Genomic DNA, 26,395 nt, shown 5'->3' on the forward strand with positions numbered 1-26,395 from the left:
GACATGTAGCGCGTCAATAAATTTTTTCCCGTAAGTGCACAGATGACGTGCCGGGTACGTCATATATATATATGGTATTTTTGGGAAAAATTCACGAAAAAAAATGTGTCAATCATAGAAAACATAGTTAATGCCATTGGGTCGACAGATGGTGAATCTCGAAGAAAACGCAAACCCATGCTGCTAGCTTACTTAGCTACGATACAAAGCGTCAACATAAGTAGGTTGGGAAATCTGAAAATTGCACTCCGTAAAAAATTACCCTTTTTTTAATAAATTACAGCTCATTAGCAAACATTTATAGCAAAATTATTACTTCCAAGTGAAATATCAAACATTTCTACACAATTTAGGTATGAGAAAAACTCCCAAAACTAATTGTTATATTTTTCATGATTATTTCCAAAAGACATCTACGATTTTTCTTTAACATTTCACGTTCATCACATCGTTTTTATTTTTTCTAAGCCTCGTAAAGATGTTCTGATTGCTTTAGGAATTAATTCAACCAGAAGCGTACATCAGTTATAGTTCAGACGTACCGAATTTTACCAGAAACCTTTTCCATGCGCACGTTCTTTTTGGCCTGGGGGAAAAGTCGTGTACCTTACACCCTTATATTTTCAGCCTGTGCACAAGAGGGTTAAGGTAACTGTCTGTCCTTAAGAGCACGTACTGTAATTCAATTTCTTGCCCCATTTTGATAAAAATCTCAATGTTTTATTTTCTTCCACAGATCTGAAGCAGTGGATCTTTCTGTTCAGATAGCAAGGCTTTACACATGTGGTACAGATGTAGTTGTGGTAGATAATGCTTTCCATGGCTCTCTTGATTCTGTGTTTCCACTATCACGCAAAGTGTCTCGAGGTTAGTTTTGAAAGTATATATAACATGAATTCTTCAATGTTTTAAGCAGTTTTTACTTGTATTTAATTTTGGAAAAGATAAATGCTTTCTATGAATTTATTGTTTTTAGTTGCTGTAATTGTCTACTCTTTGTTTGCAGAGGAAGTAGAATGGGTTCATGTAGTTCCATTGCCTGACTTGTATCGTGGTGTTTATCAGTCTGATGATCCAGATGCAGTTGATAAGTACCTTACTGATACTCATGAACAACTCAACAAAGTTCAAAGAAATGGCAAAAAGGTTAGATGTTCCAAATACATATACGTACTAGTTTTTTATGACATGGTAGAGATTTTGTGATAAAAACATGCAAACTCTTTGTTAAGCACCATAACTAATACATGACTAATTTTCAGATTGCATGCTTCGTTGCAGAGCCAATGTTGACTATACCTGGTATCATCATACCACCAAGTACTTGGCTTCAAGAAATGTATAAGTGAGTGTAGGAGTGTACTTTTTGTTGTTGAGTTATGCAATTTCCTTGTATATTTAACATAATGAACCATAATTTCTAGTTGTTGCATGCACAGACCATGAAAAGCTTAATTGGTTAGGCCATGAAAAGCTTAATTGTTTATTGGATCTACCAAGTAGGTTTTGCTTTGGTTAGGTTTGCATGTCTTTTAGCAGGATTATGAGAAAATTGATCAATTGATTTTGATAAAACTGAAAACATCCATAAGGTGTGTAGTGTATGGCAAAATCATAAAAAAGGACCTTCTCATCAGAGGGATGACTTTCATGAATACCACTGATAGTTATAGCAAAACATTAACACTTGAGATTCATTCTCCTGGTGAAATGCTTTTCATATTTGATCTGTATTTACTTCATTTCTCTTTTAGTCAAAAAGCCATAGAAAAAAATTATCACTATCATCTTTTGTGCCCTTGGTAATTTATTTGTTATAGTATGGTACCATTGTTATCACATAATTTTTCAAGTTAAAAAAAAAAGATTGTGTCATTTCACTGTGTTTGGCAACCTTTTTTTTTATATTTGATTGGATAATGCTGATAAAGGATCTAGCATTGATCTGTTTCTACAGAAACTGAATTGCCAAGGTATTAGTCTTTTTTTCCTTTAATTTACAAATACAGTTAGAGAGTGTGGCTGGTGGTGTTTAGGAGGCTTGGATATCTTCTGAAGAACCTCCTGAAAATGCAAGTAATTTCTTAAAAATGAAAGTACAGTCAAACCTCGGTTTTCATATGCCTCTCTTTTCGTACATTTCTGTTTTTGAAGACTTTTGTTTTCTACGAAATTTTGTCTCTGTTATGGTATGTTTCCTTGGTTTTTGTACACTCGGAAGCGTGTGACCAGGCCCCATATCGAGCGCCCAAACGAACCATCCCTTCTTTTTGTGTTACCCATTCTGCTTGTGTGTTCATTGTTTTTGTGCTTTTTTTTAATTTGAATGCAACTGCTAAATAAACCATCATGGGGGCCAAAGAAAGTTCCAAGTGGTAGCCTTTCTGTAAAAAGAGGTGAGAAACACCATAGAATTTAAGAAATAACTTGTACCAAGTGCTGGAGGAAGTTGCATTCTGATCTCAGTGAGAAAATGCCTACAACAAGCGCTACTGTTAGTGAATTTAAGGCTAGAAAAGGCTGGTTTGAAAAATTCAGAAAGTGAATGGGCATACATAATGTGCCCACTTAGGGATTAAGGACATGTTTGCAAAGTGGAATGATGTAAAAAAATTTGTGGAGAATTATCATCCCAACAAAGAAGTTGTAATCTGTGTCTCCAACATGTTTAATGACAATGATGTGTTTAATTTTAGGCAAATTTTAAAGAAATGCCAGGAACAAATGTCCCTGGACAGTTTTGTTGTGCAACAGGGGTCCAGTAATTCTCAAGCTGGTCCCAGTGAAAAACGAAGAGGGGCAGTAACCTCAGATAGTGTCTGTAAAAAACGAACAAAAGTAACCCCTTATAGGTCCTTGATACCCGAAGTCCTTCTGGAGGGAGATTCCCCTTCCAAATAGTAACCTCTCCTCCTCACTCTCCCCTCCTCTCTGTCTTCCATACTTATCCTTTTCTTTTGTGTTGTCCAGAGAATTTACATTTAGTTCATTTGGAAGGTGTAATATTTTGAAAACCTGTCTAGACTGTCAAAGAAAAATTATTTTGCTTACCTTTAGGAGCAAGCAACGAATAATGCGAAATAGTATTTGGAAACCATGAAATGCTTGAATAATGAATCATACTTGGTAAATAGCCTTTTTAGGTATTCTAGTCAGTAACAATGGAGAATTTGTCAGAGGCACTTTTGATACTAAGAATCATTTTGGTGGGACATGGTTCAATGGGGCACGTAAGGGGCATAAAAGCAGACAGAAGTTAGTTGTTAGTATTAAAATGGCATTACTAATGCAATATGTAATTCCTTTTATGTCCCCAGTGGCAGAAACATGCAGGATGGGCAAAGTATATTAATGCTGTATGCAATTACTATATTATGTGGTGCTGAAGAATCTATTTTGATCAAATGAGACAAAATTACTGTGCATCTTAAGAGGCTGAAAGTTACATTAATCACTGACCTATCCTAACCATTGAGGAAGTTTATCTTTGATAGAGTTTAATCAGAATTTCAACACAGTTTTAAAATTTTTCAAAGTTAGAACATTAAATAAACAAAGCTATTGTAAAAATAAAAAAATATAGTCAAAAAGATTCTTTCCCATATCAGCAGATTACAGGAGTTAGTGAATATACATACATACATGTATATATTAAATGTATTACCAGTATTTTTGCTCCTCTCAAATGCTTTGACTTCAAGGTAACATTATTAACTAATGAAAGTAAAATTCCAGAATGAAAGAATATTAAAATCAAAATGAAAATTTTGTGATATGGTTTATGATAGTTCCATTCGAAATTTTTTAAATTTTTTATACCGGTAACAATATTTTTGTTTAAATGATTGAAGATAGTTTTTCTATATTTGTAAAATGAGGATTTTAATTATTATTCCAATTTATTTGCTGTGTTTGTGATGTTAAGTTTCATGGTGTGTTTTAACAGTGTAACTTTACAAACAATTTACATTCCGAACGGCTGTTTGTATCTTGATTTAATTCCAATTTGACATACAGTATTATATTTATGTTTTTCATACTAAAACACATTATTAGTACTGTACTGCATTTTATAGAGTATTTTATTAATAGGAATGATACATAAACCCTAAATACATTAGAGGCATTAAGTAAATTATGATTATAATATACTAAAGTAAAGTTTAAATTTACAATCACAGTTGTGTGTATCTCTGAAAGTTCATAAGTAAAGGAGCATCTGTATTTCTAAAATACTATCCTGTTGCAGTCTAGTTTTTCCTTAACTAAGGTTAACAAAAACAGCTTTGTAAGCCCACATCCATTACTATCAAAATCTTAAAAGCACTGCAATAGTTGTAACTCCATTCCTATAGACACACTGAGACACTATTGACCAAGAATATTTCTGATGTAACAGAGCATGGCAAATCTATAGACTCTAGCAATTACAGACCAATTTATATTCTCTCAGTGCTCTAAGTTGCAGAAAAACTTATTTTTATGTCACCATATAAGTACAGTAGTATCTGAGACTTTGAACTTAATCCATTCCAGAAGGTTGTTCAAAATATGAAACATGTCCCCATAAGAAATAAAAAGAATCAGGATAATTCATTCCAGCCAACTTAAAAAGTCCCCTTTTACAAATTTTTTCTATTATTAATGTGTTCAAAAGTTAAATTAAGCATATAAAGTAATAAAACTGTACAATATATGAAGTAAAATTTTCTAAAAATTTTGTTTCCGTGTACGACTTACGAACTGTTAGGTGAAAATGGCACACATTGAGCTGGGGGATGGAGAGAGGAGGGACAGGAACCCTTTGAAGAAACTGAAATTGTCACAATAGACAAATGTTGATAAAATAAATTTTATTCATATTTTACAAGGATAATCAAAGGAATCGATAGTGTGTGTGTTGATTGTGGACATGTTTACACTTGGATCTTGAGTTCAATAAAGATTATGCCACAATACATCAACTTACTCTTGACAAACGGCAAAATTTAAAATAAACATGAGGATTTTTGGAAACAAAATAAGCAAAGAATGCAAGAAAAGGAAAGAGAGATTATATAACTTTTCACAAGGAAGTCCTTTAAACAAACAATTGAAGGCACACATAGCCTTAACGTAGCATCAGTGTGTTTATTATGGTGTTGAGTTACTTTACAGTGGTAAAAAAACGTTAAAAGCAATTATCAAGATAGTTATTTTCTGTAACAAAAAGAAGTGATTTGGGCAAATCGAGTGTAAGTGAAAGAAATGGGCAAATAATCATCCCAGCCCAGCTGGTAAGGCAGTAGGAAGCAGACCACCACCTTCTCTTTCCTCACCCTCTATTGTCTCACTGAGCGCACCAAACACAGGCTCAAGTAAGCCTTTTTTTTTTATTGCATTTGATTATTTTCATGCTTTATCATGAAAATAATCAAATGCAATTTGATTATTTTCAAATGTTAATTTATTATGAAATAACATTTTATTTTTTTATGTGAATTGCTACTGCTTTTATGTACATATAGTAAAGATTTACTGTCTTTTCTTCTCTCCTCCTCAACATCATGCCGCATGATAACTTAAAACCTTTCATTCATTATTCCTCAAAAACATAAATACTCCCGCCCTCTATGTCAAGTTAGCTGTGCATCACTGCAATGACGAATGGTATTTTTTAATCTTTTATGCTAAATCTTAGTGTGAAAAGCTTTGTCCTTTCATTTACTATTTTCACTGAACACTGGCTCAGTTAAGACATTTTTTTTATTGTTTCTGTATTGCATTTGATTGTTTTCATTTTATCATTGTTAAATTTGTGAAATTCCCTTTTTTATGTGAATTCTTATTGCTTTTACATACACACAGTAATGTTTTAACTCTCTCTTCTTCTCTCCTCAACATATCAATACTCCATCATTCAGTCTCAAGTCAGCTGCGCATTACAATACTGCTTACAATTTTATACATCTTTTATACTAAATTTTGTATTGAAAGCTTTATTTATTTTATTTATTATGTCAAATATGGTTATCATTAAACTATATATTGTAAATGCAAAAACATCTTATTACAGTTTTTTCTTGTGGGACGCAGTAGGGCGTCGAATACAAGTATAAACAAGATAATTGGTCAGTTCGAAGTACAAGCATTTGTTCGACAAACAATACAACATTTTCTCAAAAATTTTGTTTGAAAAACAGGAATGATTGACATAAGAAACTTTCAACAAACGAGGTATCACTGTAAAGTACAGTATACGTATGTGGAATCTAAAGGCTTGTTAGCTCATAGTTAATATGCATAATATTGGAAGCAGTTCAGTACCTGTGATGCTCTTTTATACTTGACATGCCATTTGCAGGAGAATCTTGATAAGGGTTTTGAGTGCAGAGTAATTCAAATAGGTTTTAGTGCTGCTTTTGATTTAGTAAATCCCAAAGCACTTCTTCAAGACTTTCTTACCAGTAGGCAGCACTGAGTTGTTGTGGATGAGATCTTTAGCAAACGAAGACCTATTGTGGTTGGAGTTCCACCGGGTAATGTTCTTGATCCAATTTTTTTTTATAGTGTATACAAGTGATATGGTTGTTGGGCTGGAAAACAAGATTGGTCAGAATGCTAATGATGAAAGACTTATGGGTGTAGTAAAGTCTCCACTTATGAGAAATGAAGCTGCCCTCAGCCTCAATCAGGACATGAAACTGGATCAGTGAATGGTGTAGTTGGTGGTGTATGAGGCTGAACTCCAGTAAAACAAAAACACTGATGATCTTGTGCTAAATGAGGCTGAATATTCAATTATTCTAGCTGTAACTTTTGACTCATACTTTTGAGAAACATCTAACAAAAGTTTCAGCAAATACAGCACAAAAGTTAGGTATTGTTTGTAAGGCCTCATATATTTATAACAGTGATATAATCAATGCAACTTGTTTAAAGTCATTTGTCCTTCTGTTACTGGAAGACTGTTCTCCTGTGTAATACTTCCTCGCTGGACGAGTGGTTTTCACGCTCGGCTGCCAATCCGGTGGTCCGAGGTTCTTTTCCCAACTCGGCCAACGCGGAAATGAGGAATTTGTTTCTGGTGATAGATATTCATTTCTTGATAGTGTGGTTCGGATCCCACAATAAGCTGTAGGTCACGTTACTAGGAGACCAATTGGTTCCTAGCCATGTAAAAATATCTAATCCTTTGGGCCAGCCCTAGGAGAGCTGTAAATCAGCTCAGTCTGGTAAAACTAAGATATACTTAACTTCTCCTGTGTGATGTCTGTTTCTACCAGAGATTTATCTCTTTTAGATAAGAGTGGTTTGTGTTGGTAAGTTTTGTTTCTAATGACTGGCAGTTATTACTTTGACCATCAAAGGATGGTCTCATTTTTGTCAATTTTTCATAAGCTTTAGTTGTATTTTAACAGATCTTCCACATTCACAATAGATCCCTGATCCCCTTCTCTTGCCGAGAGCAACCAGATTTGCTGAACAGCAGTACCAATATGCCATAAATGTGCCTCACTGTTGAACTTTTCAGTTCCAGAGGTCCTTTATTCATCACACTGTTGGATTGTGGAACAGCCTCTCTGAGGAAGTCATACAATTGGAAATTCAGGGGAAGATGCAGTACATTACTACCCCAATACAATTCTCCGTGTATTTTAATAATCTAATACTTATATTTTTATTTGTTAATTTTTGTAATTTATTTTTCTAATAATTGATCTCATCTTTCTCTATTTCCCATTACCTTCTGTTACTTCTTTCAAATGAACACCATATTCTTTGGAAGCTTGAATTTCAAGTCAATGGCCTCAGTGGACTTGTTCCACATGAAAAGGGTTCATCTTTTAAATAATATAATAGTAATAATAACAATAATAATAATAATAATAGTTTTCTGTTGTAAAGTAGAGCATGTCAGCTTGAAAATTATCTGTTTTCTATTTGTGAAACAGGAACATAGAATTTATACTGTTTTAATTTTAAGACATTTTTGTTACTATAGTGTTTTATTTAATATGAATATTTTGTATATACATCTAAAGTAGTGCTGTTCCTTCACAGGATGGTACGAGAATGTGGTGGCCTGTGTATTGCAGATGAGGTTCAGACAGGTCTAGGTCGCGTAGGCTCACACTTCTGGTCATTCTTAGCCCAAGATGTTGCCCCTGATATTATTATTATTGGTAAACCTCTAGGTAAAGAATACGTATTCATAACATGCAATTATTTAACTTTTTTCTTCTTAGGCTTTTCTTCCTTAAGAAGATTTCTTGATGTTAAACTGCAATAGATGTATTACAGTTTTATATCACCAGTGAAAGTTGGTTTTTCAAACTGATTTTTTGTATTACTGAAATTCCATATGAATCGGAGGACTGAATAGGCAGAAGAATTGTTAATGCTATGAATATTAATGTTAAATATATTTTTTCTGCAGGAAATGGTTATCCCATGGCCGCTGTTGTAACATCAAGAGATATCGCTGCAGTTTTGGGTGACCGTATTAAAGAAGTAATTAAAACTGTTTCATAGCGTCTTGTCTTTTGTTTAGCTTAGTCATTTTCATTTATTTAAATGTTCCTAAGTTTGAAGTATTGCTGTTAGGCATATTAGCTTGACAATTCATTTGCATTTTGTAAATCCTAAACTATAATACACTGACTAGATACTGACCTTACGTTGAGACATTTATTTTTGGTCTGCAATATGGGGATGTATATACGTACGTACACTGTGGTTGAAATCCATTGTGTTCATATGCAGAACAAACCTTGTTCTTAACAATAGGATAATCTTCTAGCTCTAACTGGAAACTGGTAAAAACAATCAAAGATTGTAAAACAAGGAATCTGGCACCTGGCAACTCATGTATATGGCAGTCCCCAGCTTACAACGTTCTGAGGTTATGGCACTTTTAAAAGTAAGGTTTTCTTAGGATTCTTGATGATTTTCCGGCTTATGACAAGAATGGAACCCCGTTGTAAGCCAGGGGACTGCCTATACGAGGCGGATGTGTGGTCATCGACCAACCTCAGATCCCCGTAACATGCCAGTCTTTCTTTTACTGCCTTGGAGAATGGAGTTTCGCTTCGCTCTCCTTTTCCAAGCCAGTTTTTTAATTGTAGCCTGAAGTTCCATGGACATCAGTGTTTTTAGACAAGCCTTCCTTGTTTGGCGTGTTGGCCTTCCTTTGGACAGATGCTTTTGCAGTAGATTCGACATGAACTCTGCATTGGCATCGCTTGCGTTATGTGTATTGAAATGTTTTTATGTATCTTTTCACATATGTCTGGGAACTATAATGTTTTAGTCTTTCAGAATGTGTGTATTTTGTAATGTTCAGGACGATTGCGATCTTCCCTTCTACTTACAGGGCCAGTCGTCATTGTCGTCTCATCTCTTTCCATCATTTTAGGATTGGGGCGTGGGTGGTACACCTCTCTTCCATATTTCCCTCCATCCTCACATATCTTAATTATTTTAAGTCTCTCAGGATACAATCTTCTTCCTGAGATAGAGAGAATTTTGGTTTTACAGACACTGAAGTTGCCAGCCCTGTTTGTTATCTGGAATCTGGCAGCGGCAGCAGTCTCCCAGAACTTGGGAGCCCTCTTCTTTGCTTCCATGTGACAGAGATGCCAATTCACTAATTTTGACTGGTGTGTTTGAGCTATGAAGAAGTGAGAATTTGGAGCAGTCAGTACTGTAGGTGTTGGGTTCCTTGCTGTTTTCGGAACCCCTTCCTGCCGAACAATTGAACGTCATCTTGTGGTTTGCGTTGTACATCTTTTACCTATGATGTTCAACTGGGTAATGATATGATTGTACTATACTATTTTGTTTTACATTTTCTGCACTACTCAAAATGTTCTATTTGTGACAGTAATCTGCTGTTTGATGTCATGAATGGGCAGTGACATCGTGAGTGGACATGTGACATGGGTTCTGCAGACTGCTTAGTTGTCGCTGTTCTGAGGGTTGATTTCTCCCCATAATTCTCTGGTGATGGTTTTTTCATCAAGATTCGTCGCTATCCGTCACGTATAGTACGTGTCTTGGGGAGGCCATCTGGTTACTGTAGGTGATAAATGCTTTGTTTCACCATCTTTGTTGTCACCAAAACCCTTGAATTGAACTACAGTCCAATGTTGTGATGTCATTCTCATACATCTCTGCCAGTGATGTCTGCTTAGGTGGCATCTCTCCTACGCCTGTTGTGTAGTGACGTGACTTCCAACTTCGTCCATGACACCATCGTGGTCCGTTGTACCCATCAGTATGAACTTCCTGGAGCTAGTTTTTTGGATGGACTGCTATGTTTGGTAGTAGCTGTCCAGGAGTTTCTACTACCAAGAGGAGCGTGAGGTTGGAAGTGTGGCTCGTGGAAGGTGAATGCATCTAATATCTTCATTTCAGATACGGAGTCATCCAAGATGGGGGTGTCTTGGGCATCGCTTGGATACAGGGTTCACCTTCCTTGAATGAGTTGTCACATTTCTTGGAGATACGTACCCCCTCACCGGCTTCTATAGCAGTCCTGCCTCCCCCAGGACTCCTCTACATTGGCTCTCATGTGCTACCACTCTGTGGAGCCCCTTTGTCTTTATCGACAGTCGCTGGGCCACTCCTTATTGCTCCGCCAGTGAGGCTATTGACCAGCGCTGGTCTTAGAGATGTCGTGACGTCATTCCCAGCGTCCTCTCAGCCTATGACGTCAGATGCGGTGGCCAGGCATCCTCCAGTTAGTACGTCATCTCTTCCCATTTTGACGCCATCATCTTCTTTCGCTGAACCGTCTGAGGTGTTGGTTCAAGCAGTCTTCAAGAGACTGGACTCTGTTATGCGAGAGGATTTCTGCTGTATCTACGAAGAAGAAGAGTCGTAAACGGGAGTGGGCGGCTCCTGGGTCTCTTCCCTGACTCCTGCTAGTAAGAGACTGCATAGAGAGAGGAGTTTCACTCCTTCTCTTACTTCTCCATCATCACCTTGCCATCGTGTCAGATGTTGCAGGATCAGGGACTTTTTATTTCCGTCGTCTGCGAGTGAAGGAGTGCATCACCTTCTGCCCCACATGACCAAGTGAGAGGAGTGCTTCACCATCTGCCCCACAAGGTCGTATTTCTTCCCCACACGTTCGCGTTCGTGAGGTTGGCAGTGGAACTTGTGGAAGAAACCATTCCTGGAGCAATCTTCTCACTGATGTTCCATCTTGTATCGCTCCACATGACACGAACGTGTACAGGTGCCATCATTGGTCCGTGTACGTGGTTCATTGCTCTTCCACGTACTTGTCCATTGCTTCTCCATGTATACATGATTGAGCGATGATCTCAATGATTTTCCAACTTTTATTGCTCCACATGGCACGAACATGTACGGGTGTCATCACTGGTCCGTGTATATGGTTCATCGCTCGACCACACACTTGACCATCGCTTGTACATGTACATGACTGAGTGATGTTCTCACTGATGTTTCAACTTGTACTGTATTGCTTCACGACACGAGCGTGTACGGGTGTCATCACAGTTCCGTGTACATGGTTCATTGCTTGTCCACGTACTTGACCATTGCTTGTCCATGTAGTACATGATTCAGCACATATCCAGCTGCTTGATATGTCTTTTCTTGGTCATGTAGTGCCATGCCCCCGTACACCAACTTCATAAACGTATACCAGCGTACATGTACATGTAATCCTCCACGTATGTGTACCATTGCCCACCTCCATATAACAAGTTCACTTACGTGTACCATTGCCCATGTCCTTATACCAAGTTCACATACATGTTTGATTGAACGGCCACGTCCAGTGTTTTCTCTTCAAGTTACATTGTGTTCAGAAGCATAGTTATTTTGACAAACGATGATGACCTGACAAAAGATCGTTCAGAACATCTGTGCAAATGCCAGTCTGGATTCATTCGGTCAAGCCATCTGGCCTTCTTTGGGATTCAGACCTACTTTATGGTTAGATACTTGGGTCTAGGCCAAGACACTTCAGGGAGAAGGAAGGTAAGGCAATGCTGGCCTTTCTATTTTAGTCTAGCCTAAGTAATTGCATTCTTACATGGCAAGTAGCTAACACGACCTAGCCTAAGGGGGTAAAGTCTTAGTCTAGCCTAGATAATTCAGAAGCCTTCTTAACCTAGCCTAAGTAGTTGAGTTCTTAGCTAACCTAACTGGTTCAGAGCTACAATACCCTTAGCATAATTAGTTCAAAGCTGCTTTAATCTAGTCTAAGTGGTTAAGTTCTTAGCCTACCCTGTCTAGTTCTAAGCTACTTTAACCTGGTATAAACCAGTTGAGTTCTAAGCCTCTAGCTGGCCCTCTCATATCCTGGGTTGGAGGAAGGACTGGCATGTTACAGGGGTCCGAGCTTGGTCGATGACCAAACATCCGCCTCGTATATGCATGAGTTGCCAAATGTCACAAATTCCTTGTTTTACAATGTTTGATTGTTTTTACTGGTTTCCAGCTAGCACTAGAGGATTATCCTATTGTTAAGACCTCAGATTTGTTAGCTATGAAAAATACAAATTGATTAAAAATTTGTCATATTGTGTTTTAGTACAACACCACTAATATTATAGGCCAAAATTTGTGCTCCCAAATTTTCCCAGGATCACCAGGCTTTTGTCTGTCAGACAAAAGAAGGTGGTAATCTCATTATCCATGCACTCGGGACCTCAGGTTATTGGCGGGGGTGCTGATGATTGAAAACCGTCATTAACCGAAACTGAGCGATGTATGGTGCTTATGGCGCCAATAACCGGTTAAGGCGCCTCTATTAGGTATTTTATGACGCCATAACTCTATTATTGGCACCTTATGGCGGCGATGACCGATACTTGGCTTGTTATGGTGCCATAAGTCACCGGATCGCCATTAACCAGGGACTGCCTGATTATATTTTTTCATGATCATGCAATGCTATTTAGAGTTTATTTCTTGTTTTTCAAGTGTTTTTTTCCTTGCAGCCAGTAGCTCTTCCATAGTGTGTTTCCAATTGTATACTTCTCCTTGCTTGCCGTAATTTATTTAATTTCTTTTACACTTCAGTGTTTTTTTATGTGATAGGGCAAAATCTACATTTATTAGGTACTATTCAGATTGCTGGCACTGTTTGTTTTCCTGACTTTGGAAACATTAGCTATTAGTGAGTGAATGCCATTTTGATCATTCTGAGAATGTAGCTCTTGTGTAGTTTTGCTTCATCTCAGCTTCTTTTTATTTGATAATTTAATGTATGTTAACCCTTTTTCATTCTGGCCACCAACAGGTCCAACAGGTTTGGAATTATGTCCAAAATCCTATCTTAACTTTGGTTAATCTACAGACATAATCCAAGTTAATAGAATGTACAAAATCCAAATAAATAAGGATGATTAATATTGGCTTATGTGTGCAGTAAACAACCACCCTGAAAATATGACACTAACAAGTAATACAGTGATGTAGCGCACTGGATTGATCTGAATCCAAGTGTACAAATACTGAGGGAACATTTAGTCATTCAACATATTAGGTACATATACAAAAGTATATTGTACTATCCATTATTCATGCACTTTTCAATATGGAACCCAAGGAAAGTTATGTTGACACAACAAATTAGTATTTTGGGATGACTTGTTAAAGGTAGTATCCCATGTGCCCAGTTGTACTGAAGAAGCATTACACCTCAATGCCCAAAAGTGACCCTATGTCAGGCCTCGCAGGTGTTGGAATGACGAAGACCTTGTCCATCAAAGATTATGTTGATGGCTTAGTAGGCATCTGACTCCAGGGTGACTGGTAAAGAGGACAAAGGGTGTGGCATTTCTACAATGGTTGAAGATTAATTGGCTGTGGTTCTGATTCTAAAGATGGGGCTACTAGGGGATCTGATGACAATGAACCTGATGTTATAGGCAGTCAAGCAAGGCAGCAGCTTACGATTTCATGTCATAACTGGGATGGTCATCAAAATCAATGAGGGCATCAAGTGTGTCACAGACCTTGCTGAACCATTGAAGGAAAGGAGTGACATCATCTGTGCTGTCATTGTCATCAGCATCCGAGTAGTAGAGGCAATCTTATTAGACATGGTCTGATACCAAGGATCACTGTCATCTTCATCAAACCACTCGTGGATGTCCATTCAACCTTCTTGAATCATCTTTGGAAGGGTGCAGTGTGTGTACAACCATGGAAAATAAACAATAGTCTCCCCTCCAGTGTGCAGCTCTCGCTAATTGTGCTCCAAGGTAAGAGCACAGATATCACTCCACGCAAAAGCCCAGCTGACTTAACAGAATAGTTTCTTAGATTCTGTAATATTTGTTTCATACATATATTCAAGTCAATTTCCTCATCCTCTCCTTATTAATGCCATCATCACTTACTAATTCAAAAACCTCCTCTGCAGTGCCTTTTCATTGCCACAATAATACTCTGGTTTGTTAGTTGAAGAATAAATGTCCTATTAGGAGGGACAAAAGACACCTAACAAAGCTGTCTGCTGCTTCCAAATTTTGCTTAATAGGATGCAAAAGTTTATTGTAAGTAGCAAGGGATCCTTTTACCTGGTTTTGATTAATATTAAGCTTGTCTGTTTAATCTTTTGAAGATATGGTTTTAAAACTTGTCTTTTAACAAAATTAGTTGTGAAGTCTTTTAACAAAATTAGTTGTGAATAAAGCTTTTAAACAATGGTACCAAAATATAGGAAGCTTATCCATCGTACAGCATATTGCAAACATTTCTTGCTAAGCTTTCAACTTTTTTATGACTTATCAGCCAAGATATGAATAGAGTAGGCTCAGAGCGCAGTAAAACAGGGATTGAATGTGCACTAGTTTTCCTCCTTAAGGAGGATTTGCTTGTAGTTTTTATGTTCTTCTTCAGCAGACTAAACCTTGTAGTTGTAGGCACAAGTGTGTTACCCACTTTTCTTATTAGCCATGCTGATGTTAGGTTAGCCTGGTTGGTCAAATAGTTTGGCCATTGTAGTGTTCTGCCTCCACTTAGGAACCTTTGTTCTCTAAATCAGCATTGGTGTTGTTTTTCGTTGGTTTTGGTGAAAGAATAGTGATCTTCAAACAGCCTGTTGTGCAGCATACTTGCTTCTCTCCTGCCTTGCAGAGCTTACTACCAGTCACACCCTCTTCACTCCAGCGCTATCAGATAACTGGCTGAATACCAGCCATAAATGCTACACACCCGACCTACCTGAGGGCCTTACAGCAGTCTCTACCTGAGGTCACATAATTGTCAACTGGATTTCAGCCATGCCCACATCATTTCTCCTTGTGCTGATAGATGTACTTGTTCATTGCTTATCCAGGAAATATGATTGTAAGAGATGTAATTACAAACTTTTCTTAGTCAAGGGAAACTTCTTCATGCTCAGACCATATACAGTTCTTCTGAGGCTGATGACAGATGGTCTTTCTCTGTAGTACAGGGAGGTTTCCATCATTGACTACAAGTTGGGCATGTCGGCAGTTAGGACAAGTGTTGTCTTTAGTCACCCACACGTATCAGAAGCAGCTCAGTGGTGACAGTGTGCTTTAAATCAGTTAGGGGAGAATTATTTTTCTTTGGACTCTGCCTTTACTTGGTTGGGGTCACTTTTCAATGAAAAGTAATTGATTGGATGGCAAGAAACCCTTCCTTAACTGGAGAAGAATTTCAACCCTTGGGGAAGACACAAATTTTTTTTTCATTTTCTGGTGATAGCCAGGAGTTAACTAACCCTCTCCATTAAGGACTCTAGTTACCCTTATGTTATATGTCATGGCAAAAACTTTTCTCGTGCAAAAGGCACCTGTCAGAACGGGTTAATTAACTATCAAACATGTTTGTCTACTGTACTCAAACTTTATTTCTGATGTAAGTCATCTGATGCTGGGACAAGGAATCAGCAGGAGATATTACTAATATGTCTGCTACTCTTTTTTTTTTTTTTTTTTTTTTTTTAAACTCAGGGACTATGGTCAATCAGCTTTCAGGGGATCTTGGACTGTTCCTTGCAGCTTTGTTGTCCCTCTTCAGTAACAGACATTATAGTGAAACTCAGCCTTTTTGGCCACTAAGGCGTTGGCCGCGCAGTTGCCACAGTTCTCTAAATACGCCACGACAGTGATGAAGAAATGTCTCTTGATATTTTTTATATTAATTAAATATATGGTAATTACTCTTTTTCATAATAAAACTTCATATGTTTAAGAATGACTAAGTTTTTGATGGGAAAGTGAATATTACTAAAAATGTTTTCCTGAAATTTGGACAACACCTCTGTGCTGGGTTAGTGCTCTGTTGCCACCTAATTCCGACAAGGTCATTCCATGTCACGGACCCACCATGTAAACTTCTCCCGCTTCTCGCTGCCCCTGCCTGCACAGTCAGACTAAGGAAATAATTTATAATATTAATCGGTACTTTTTAGATGAAAAGGCCAACGGCGGACACAGCCAAAGCCGTCAAAGTAAGCAAAAGGATAGTTAGAAGGTTTTGCTCCAAAGCAAATCAAGAATGGTGGTCAGAAGCTGAACACAAGAGAGAGAGAGAGAGAGAGAGAGAGAGAGAGAGAGAGAGAGAGAGAGAGAGAGAGAGGTGGGGCAGAAGTACCTACCTTGGGAGAAGTGGCAACGGTGTGGAAAATCCAGGGTAAACAAGGCCAACGGCTTAGTGGCCAAAAAGGCTGAGTTTGACTATAGTATAGTATGCACCACTTCATTCCTCTAATCTGGACAAATGAGTCAAGATATTTCCAGTATTTTCTATGTCTAACCATCATGTTTAGTGAGCCTTGGCACCAGTGACTACATGGTGGACATCAGATCATTATATTCTGCAAAGATTCTTGGTGACTGGCCAATTTTAGCTGTAATATCATTAGCAGGTTTTGCCCCTGCCCAGGATGCCCTGTCAGAAGTTGGATTCATATATTAAAATGTGGTTATTAACATGGAAACGTATTTAATTTGCTTGACTAAACAAAAGGTTGTTATTTATTGCAGTTCAGCAAATCCTCCAGCCAGGTGAAGCCATTTCCAGAATAGGTTCCATGACTTGATGGTTTAATCTCTTTAAAAGATCAGTAGATGGGGCGTCTACCTGAAATCTGTCCAGTTGTAGCCAGAGGAGACTGTCTTTGCCCCTTTATTGAAAACAGAACCCTTGTCATCCATTTAATAGCCTGACCACTCCCTTTTCTCACAGATTTAGTTGTTTAGAATGTCCAGTCAAGGTGAGGATGCAGGTCTGCTGAAAAATTTTGACATGATCCTAGATATTACAGGAAAGAGCACATCATGTTTATTTCTCCAAGTTAATACATCTTAAGCCTTTATTTATTGTGTTGGATTGTAGCAGCAAAACATACAGGTATGATTACTTAAAAGACAGTGATAGCATATATATGGACTCAAGGATGATAAGGTCCACTTCAAGCAGCACACATCTGATAGTTGCACCAGATAGAAGAGGTTGTATGGTGAAGCTGGTGTCTGGAATCTGGGATTTGCATAGCTCCTTGATATGTGAGCATGGTTGTAGTAGATCTTTTTTATGGAGGTCCAAACTACAAACTCAAGGTATTCTTCCCAGTGAAATTTTGTAGCTTGGAGGATACATGAGGTGCTGCATTCTTGAATTGATCTCTTCCTCATTTTTTTCTTGCTTGTTCTCTTCAGATTACTACTATGGAAATGTTACACCTCCAGGTGCTTGAGGATGGTTATGATAGCTCTCCTTTAATCACAGCAAGAATGTTTTATGGGGTATAGCCAGTCCCTGATGTTTTCTGCATGGAGGAAGTTTGTCAAGCATTAAAGGACCTGGACACCTTGTTATTTTACATTGTGAAGTCATCCAGCAAAGTTGAGATCTTGGTAAATTGCAACTATTAAATTCTCTCCCACAAAGTAGAGCCAATCCAGTCACTGTTGTATTGAAAGGGGCATTGCTCTAGTTGACTTCATTTCTTAACAATTCCTCCTTTTCTATTTCTGAGAGAGGTAAGAAAACATCAAATGTGTTTGGGAAGATAATATAGGCCAGAAGTGGTTGTGGCAGGATTATTCTGTTTCCGATTCCATACTGACTCAAATGACTAGTAGCCAGAACCTTTTTCCAATTCACCACCACACTGGAGACCAGATACCTAAAGATTATGTCCATAGAGTGTCTCTCCATGGGATGAAAGCAGCAGCTTTTCAGAGGATGGTTTCTATTTTCCTTAGGCAAGATTTTCAAGAAATTGTAATATGGTGGCTGGTGGAGCTGAACTAGTAAGGAGTTAATATTTTGGGCACTTCTTTCAGTGTTTAACACAGCCAGACTTGTACTTATTCATACAGGTAATCATACAAGATCTTGTAAAGTTACAGAAGAAGAGCTGGCTTGGTAACGCACTATTCTCAAATTCACCAGTCAGTCATACCACTGTCAAGGGAAGTAGTCTTTGGAGATTTTTGGTTAATATGTATCATGTTGACAGTATGACTTAATTAATACTAGAGCATTCCTTTCCATTCAGTAGACTTGTATATCAAACCTTTTACAAACTTTTAAGCTACAAAAGATGTGGTTCCTAGTTCTTTAGTCCCTGAATACCCTACTTGATTATACAGGCATATGCTAACACAATAGGGGCATTCAGCATACAGTGTTAAACTTCCACCAAAATTCAAGCACATATAGTAAATGATTTATGTTGAGAAAGAAGCAATGCTTTTGTTAAAAAAAAAAAAGATGCAAACAAGGAATGTTTTTGTAAAAAAAAACAAAAATAAATAAAATGTTCAAGTTCATGCAAAACTATTATCATGAGTACCATCCCCTCAGCCTGTTGAATTTTATTGCCTTGCATGAATTTTTCAGTTTGAAGTTACCGGGTAATCAAATATACCTTATATTTCTTATCTGATCAGCAAAGGGAATAGTGATCCTGTGAACATTTGGGGCACATAAATGGGATTTGTATGAAAATCCTTTGTATTAGAAAGGGAAGTTTTTATGTAGGTGTTTTTTTATTGTGTTGAAATAATATTAAAAACAGATATTTCATCTTGATAGATACAATATTACATATACTTGGCAATATCAAGTGAAAGTTAACAATATGTTTGTATTTCAGTACCAATGTACAACAGCAATGGATGCTATTGGGTGTGCAGTTTTAGATATTACTGAGCAGAACCAGCTTATGAATATGGCAGCAAGTGTTGGAGAATTCTTGCTTGATCAACTAAATAACCTTAAAAAGAAGTATGAATATATAGGTAAGTCACAGATATAGATTATCACTGATACAGATTTTTTTCATATAAAGAGAAAGTAGTAGGTGATAATACACCTATAATTTAATCATCATCATATTTTGAAGCAGAAATCTGCTCAGAATTTTAGCCAGGTTTTATGAGAATTTAACATTTATGGAACCTTCCAACTGATTTACTATATACTTTAATGACAGTAAGGAATATTTGGAAGCATGTCAACCCTTAGGAGCCAGGATAAAAAATGAATGTACAGCACTCAAGGCCTGGGTAATGAGGTCGGCTAGTTAAGAGAGAGAAAAAAAAAACAATGGAAAGAGGAAGATATGCAAATGCACATGTTGTAAAATTAGTTAGCTGAAGCCACTGGGAAAATATAAAATAGAAAAAACAGAGTGCCAAGTACTCTTGTGTATTTAACACATCTTCGGGGCACAAAGTGGCTTCAGCTAATAAACAAAGTCACGTGCTTACTTTGTTATTTCTTAGTATGGTGTAAGATAAAAAATTATTTTAAAAATTTTCTGTACCTTTCAAGAGTAGTTGAAAATGACTACATATATTTACAAACCCTTGTGGTGCCTCTTTTACAAGACAATTGTAAATTTTACGTTTGTTCATGAAACTTACCTGTCAGATATATATATAGCTGTATTTTCTGAAGTCCGACAGAATTTTAAAAACTTTCGACACACGCAGTGGTCGGCCAGGTGGTTAGTACCCATTCCCGCCGCTGGGAGGCGGGTATCAGGAACCATTCCCATTTTCTATTCATAATTTTTCTGTCGCCGGTGCTGGAAACACCTGTTTCCAGTACCTCCGTCTTAGATTTTGGAAACTTCATTGCCGCTAAGTATCCTAATTGTCTTTTAATTTATTTACTTGGATTTGTGGCTAGGCATACGCTATCTTAAATTGATTTGAATTTGATTCATTTTTGCATAAGATATCTGAATCTAGTTAGGCTAGTTTCAGAGGGTGTTGTCTGCAAAGATAGGGTGTGGCTACCGAAAGCTTCGGTAGATCCGCACTTGGTATGCACGAGGGGTATGAGTCTTGCTTCTTTGTTGAGATTTGTCATGTAAGGAGTGTGAGACTTTGTCTAATTCCGTAAGGAAGACGTATGATTCGTATGTACGCAATTAATCAGTAAACATGTCTAATTCCGTAAGGAAAACGTATGATTCGTATGTACGCAATTAATCAGTAAACAAAAGTCAGGGTAGTGAACCTGCTAACCTTCCTGTAGACTTTTTTTTGCCTAACCCTGTAGTATGGCCTACGGGTTATGAATATGTCTGCGAGAGGTGATCGCTCTCCTTCATTGTTGTGAAGAGTGCTACTTCTGTTATTGTTTTTCATAACCCTGTAATGTTGCCTTCGGGCCTTAAACAGGGTCTGTAGAGGTTATTGCCCTTTCTCTAATACTCTTTCGATTCGTATCTTAGAATCGAAAGTGCTTGCTTTAGAGAGCAATAGTGAAGTGGCTAAGTGCAGTGACAGTGCCCCTTGTGTAGTGGAGGGTGCGTCAGATCGGCCTTATTTCGCCTCTAGGCCGGGACCTCTGCTTGACTCCCAGGACCCGGGGAGAGAGCATGTCGAAAGCCGAAGGAGGGTTACGAGGAACCCCCACCGATCTGGCGTGCCTTCGGCAGTTTCTGATGAAAATCCCCAGACTGCCTAAGTGCGTGCACGTGCACGAATCCTAAAGGATTGCTTCTCGTCCTCCGAAGCGTCCTCCCCGCGCAGGGGTTGGAGCTTTCGGAAGGACTCGCGCCCTCTAAATAGAAGCTTTATAGAAGAGGACGCTTCACGTCCTCTCTCTCTCGTTATGCGTTTCAGTGAGAAGTAAGAAGGTGAACGTCGCCTGATCACGTGTACGTCTTTCCACCGAGAAATATGAAAAAGAAGTCTTAGTAGCAGGACGCTTTTGAGAGCGGACGTCCGAGCTTTGTTACTGTGAGAATGAGAAGGCGTTCCCTCGCCCCTCGTATTCTCACACGATCAACCCTTCTCCTGAGACTGTTTCGTGCAGTCGGATTTTCGTCCTCCAAGGTTGGATGTATCTCGCTCGTTTTGACGCCTGTCAGGAGCGTGACGCTTTTCTGCACGCTTCTTTTGACGCTCGGCTTGGACGGGACGTTCGGATGGACGCCAGGCGCGCGGGGGTGCACGCTAAGCGCGCACCAGTGGACGCCGAGCGCACGCAGTGGATACCGAAGCGCGCGCCGCGCGGGGCAGTGGACGCCGAGCGTGCTCGCTGCTCGCCAGTGGACGCCGAGCACGCGCGCCAGCGCACGCCAGGTGTGTCGCCTGACTGAACGTTTCTGTTGAACTCTTCAAGCTCTTGTTTACGATTTGGGCCTCAAGAATTTTTACCTCTACCTTCGGTGATACCTTATACCTCACATGCAAAGAATGTGAAGTAAGCAGTGCTTCGGAGGAAGCTTAAAGTGAACAGACAACTTCGTCTTCGAAACCCAGCAAGACCTCGGGTTTCGTAAATTCAAGAGGTCTCTGTCAATATTATATTGCTTTTCGCAAAGGTGGATGGAGTTAAGGAAAGCTCAAGGGAAGATCTCGTTTTCTCTACCGCAGTCAAGACTTTGCGATAAGGCGGTTACGGGTTATGTAAAGGCTCGATGTCCTGCACGTCAGGACTCTCGGCAACGTTCAGTAGGATTCTTGCAAAGGCACTCATCAAAAGGACGCTCTTCAGGAAAGCGCAAGACAGGACTTCCTTTGCCATACTGCCAATAAATTTTAAGCTTTAGCAGGCATTAGTTGTGATACGGGAGAGGAAGCTGGTTGGAGAGTTTCTTCCTCTTCCCAGGATAATTTTGCAAGCTTTTTAGCCCATCTGAAAGGGTTTTGCAGATGATAGATTTTGTTAGTTTCTAGTCGGGACTATGCTGCCGAATTGAACATCGTCGTTCTACCTGCCGTAAGCCCAGTCTCTTAACAGGATTCTTGCCCCTTCCTCGTTTGAGACGGGAATCGGAAAAATAAAATGCTCGACTTCCTGGATTACGTTTTGTCAATTCAGTGACTTTCCCCCATTGACAATATAACTATCGTTTTGTCAAGTAAGTAAGTGGGTATCCCCTCATTGACAAAATATCTCTTTGTTCCGTAAATAAATGGGTTAGTTCTCATTGACAAACATCTCATTAACTTGATATTGCGTAAGCGAATAAGCTCTTATTGACAAGATTCGGAAGAGCTCTCATTCGTCATTCGCAGACTCATACAAGAAATAGACTTGTAGACTACGTCAATGAACGCTTATGTCCAATAACATAAGAAGCTTGAGCTGACTGCTTCGATTCTCTTAAGTTTTGTTCATGAAACTTGCCTGTCAGATATATATGTAGCTGTATTTCCGAATTCAGCTATATATATGTCTGCCAGGTAACTATGAACAAACTTTATTGTGATATAATTTCATATTTTGCCTTGCGTTATTTTATTTCTGGTTGGTTCAAGTCATATACGCTTGCTGTAGTTACCTCTTCGGATGGCAACCGAGAGGTCTATTGTCTATTTTAAGGACATTTAATCGTTACTCCCTGCAGCCTTCCAGGAGTTTCCGATTTATCTTTTACCGTTGTATGGTAGTGTTCTGACGACACAAACGCATCTATATATTTAGCGTTTTCTGTTTCGCTTAAAATATATCAGCTTGAGAGTCTTTCTGCTCAAAAAATAACGGACCTATTTCTTCGTAGAATAGGGTAGCTGGCAACCCAGACATAAAGTTAAGAGACGACGTTCGTAAGCTGCTGGCTGCTGCTGTCACGCTGTGTCTGTCCTCCAGTCCAACCGAGCCAGTAACAGATCGTGCGCTGTCATACGCTGTAGGTTACGTCTCTCTCTCCTGCGGGATTGACTGACTAACTGTATCTCTGTCCTACAATCACGGACTTTAGCCTAAGATTGAGGGGATTTCTTACGTGAATGAATAAACGTTGCATTCGTTTTGCCTTACTATGTTCAACAGAGTCTACCGCAACATTGCACTTTTATATGCTCTCCTGCTTAGGCAAAGCGCAGCCTTATTAGGGAAGTAAGCATACTCGGGGAGGGAATGGATGAGCTTGCTGGGGACCATTTCCTTCCTGAAGAAGTTTGTTTCCCCGAATAGACTGCAATTCAGACCACAGTTTTTTCCTACCGGGAAACTGAAATATTATTCAAGATCTAGGAATGATTCTGAACATCTCTCAGTGCGTCTATCACCTGAGGTGATAGAAAGAAGGTGCCGGACATCTGGATAGGGTTTCAGATGTCCTGGATCTTAATCTGAAAGAAGTAAAGCGATTCGGTAGTCCCTCCAGTCCTCGAAACGAGTTTTTGGGAACCAGTGGTCCAGATCAACTAACTGATATTCCACAGCTCTCCATATCTTAAGAAGTATCTTCTCTTGGTCCTTGTTCGAGTTTACGAGAAAGAGCCTATTATAACAACAGGCGTAGAATGTAACGATCCTCTACAGGTTCGTTACAGGATTGCAAAAGTCCGTACGAATCGTCTCGATCGACGGCAGCAACTATTCACTTCCGAGTGGAATCTTTCTTTAGAAGTAAGTTGAGAGTTGTGTAGACTTTAGGGACGCCCTTTCATTCTTCTCTTCGATATGTTGAGGACGAAGAGGCTTCTTCTTCTCTGCTCCCTTATTCTCGATCCAGGATCGGTACCTTTAAACGCCATCCTATGATATTGAACGGATGGATGTTTAGTCTCTTTTCCCCTTTTTCAATCGCTTAGGAAATGTAATAAGAGGATTTATGACGTCACAGGGAGCGACAATGACGCTGATCGCCCCATGTTGGCCTTCAGGATCCTGGATTCACAGAGGTCACATACTTCCTAGTTCACTTTCCAAGGACCTTTTCCGAGAGTCTGTCTACTCTAACTCGAAAGGTACCTATAACCTCTCCGCTCTGAGTTTGACTACGTTCAGACTATCGAGATGTTGACAGGAATAAGATTACCGTCTTCCATTTCCGTCTGAAGAATGGGATAAGCTGGCAGTCACAACTATTAAAGAATACGCAAATATGTTGTTGACGGCCTTTGGGCTCAGAGATTTGCGTCTGTCAAACCAACAAAGCCTTCACGATTTTGATTCTGTGGAATCTCGAAACTCGCTCACCATCTACTTTTTGTCTCACCTGTTTTTCTCGGAGTCAGACACTCGTGCGAGATCAGGAAGGCGACATATAGTAGCCCTGAGTTTCTTGTTGACGAAGTCGGTTGCGTTTATACACCCCCGATGATCGTGTAACATGAGACCAGGTTGGACGGTCAGGCATTCTTCCTTCGGGACTGAATCGCCTTTTTGCTCCTCGCTCCTTTCTCCTGGCACTAGAAGCTCGAGTCAGGAGTTGATTCGCTGACGACGTTGGGTTGCGTTGATACACCCCCAAGGTTTGCTTAGATTGAATCGCCCAGGCAGTCCAGACACTCATCCTTCAGCGAAGAATAGTGCCTTATGGTCTTCAGGGTACAGCCTTGCTGTCCTTGATTCGTCTGACTGGTCAACTGGTCGGTCACCTGACTTTAGTACAGACGGACTGACTGTGCATGTCCAGATCGAAGCTTTCAATATGGAACTTAGACGTAGTCTGAAGTTCTTGATGTCAAAGCATTCGAACCTCTCCTACCTGTTAACTTCTTGCATGTGATCAGGAAGGCCTTCTTCTAACCACCCTAGATACGACAAAGAGGGTTAGTGAGATTTTAAGCCATCGTCACAAGTTTTGGCTTTAGAGAACACAAGGCGGTGTGCTCTCTTAAGCCTTCCGTTGTGGCCTAAGAATGGAAACCCGTTTTGTCCTTGGGCCAGGAGCTTGGAAGCAAGGATGGCAAAAGTTAGTGGGCAGGAGCCAGAGAGAGTCCTGTGCCCTGTCGGGTCTCTCAAGTTTTATCTACATAAAACTCAAGAAAGTCGAAGTCATTCGGGCAATCTGCAGTAGGTTCCGAAAAACGACCAGACTTGCCCATATCGAAGAACACCCTGGCTTTAGTGTTAAGGAGTTCTTTCAAAAATGCTCCTTCATTGTGTTTGCACAAAGATTTGAAATCTTTTTATCTGAATGCTCACGAGGTGAGGGCGCGGCCTCGGAAGCATTTCAACAGAGCATGGCACTCAGCAACATCCTGAGTACCATGTTTTAGCGAAGCAACTCTGTGTTCACTTCACACTCCCTGCGAGATGTGAAGATGGCATATGAGATCTGCTGCTCGCTAGGGCCATACGTGTCTGCAGACACAATCTTGGGGGCAAGAAGTACCACTCATCCTATCCTGTAGAAAATGGTTAGGAAGAGCTCTTAATTTAGTTGTTGAGTCGCCGACAACGGCGACTTCTTAACTCTTAAGCCTTAGTTAACACACCTTAACTTTGGCTAGGTTGGTCAGGTGGTGATATATATATATATATATATATAATTTTTTTTTTTTTTTATTTTACTTTTCTTAGCCCTCATGGTATGGTCAATATGGTCTAGTCACATTGTGGTCACGCCCCCGTTGACAGATCATCTGGAGTGCACCAGCTTTATAGGTCTCTACCTCGCTGGCAACTCTAGTAAAGCAGAAGCAGACTTGGGTGACAGTAATCACGAAGTCAGCTATGCTAACAGGTGGAACCAAGATGTAAATCATCTGCATGCATTTGTTTCCCAAAATCCTTCTATTCTGTCCCTTCCCACCTCCAAAGGTGGGATTCAGCTATATATATATCTGACAGGTAAGTTTCATTGAACAAAATGATATTGTTATGATACAATAAAGTTTGTTCATACTACCTGGCAGATATATATAATCAAGTACCCACCCACCTCCCCTCAGGGGACAGTGGAAATAAAAATTATGAATAGAAAATGGGAATGGTTCCTGATACCCGCCTCCAGCGGCGGGAATGGGTACTAACCACCTGGCCGACCACTGCGTGTGTCGGAAGTTTTTAAAATTCTGTCGGACTTCAGAAATACAGCTATATATATATCTGCCAGGTAAGTATGAACAAACTTTATTGTATCATAACAATATCATTTTTTCTAGAAAATTGTATTTTGTAAAATTATAATTACACCTCATGCAATATCAAATGAGATAAGAAATAAAAGTCAGTAACAAAA

At 39.2% G+C, this 26,395-nt stretch overlaps 1 protein-coding gene across 12 annotated transcripts in view; it reads left to right on the forward strand.

The window, feature by feature from the left end:
• LOC135216011 (5-phosphohydroxy-L-lysine phospho-lyase-like) overlaps positions 1-26,395 on the forward strand; it is a 117,283-nt gene that overhangs the window by 78,373 nt on the left and 12,515 nt on the right. For all 12 annotated transcript variants that reach the window (XM_064250933.1, XM_064250936.1, XM_064250934.1 and 9 more), the window contains 6 exons: positions 737-867; positions 1,007-1,146; positions 1,263-1,345; positions 8,044-8,177; positions 8,420-8,493; positions 19,109-19,253. In XM_064250933.1, the coding sequence (XP_064107003.1) occupies positions 737-867; positions 1,007-1,146; positions 1,263-1,345; positions 8,044-8,177; positions 8,420-8,493; positions 19,109-19,253 (707 nt within the window). The remainder of the gene's footprint in view (positions 1-736; positions 868-1,006; positions 1,147-1,262; positions 1,346-8,043; positions 8,178-8,419; positions 8,494-19,108; positions 19,254-26,395) is intronic.

Source organism: Macrobrachium nipponense, chromosome 6, assembly GCF_015104395.2.
Source record: "Macrobrachium nipponense isolate FS-2020 chromosome 6, ASM1510439v2, whole genome shotgun sequence".
NCBI lineage: Eukaryota > Metazoa > Arthropoda > Malacostraca > Decapoda > Palaemonidae > Macrobrachium > Macrobrachium nipponense.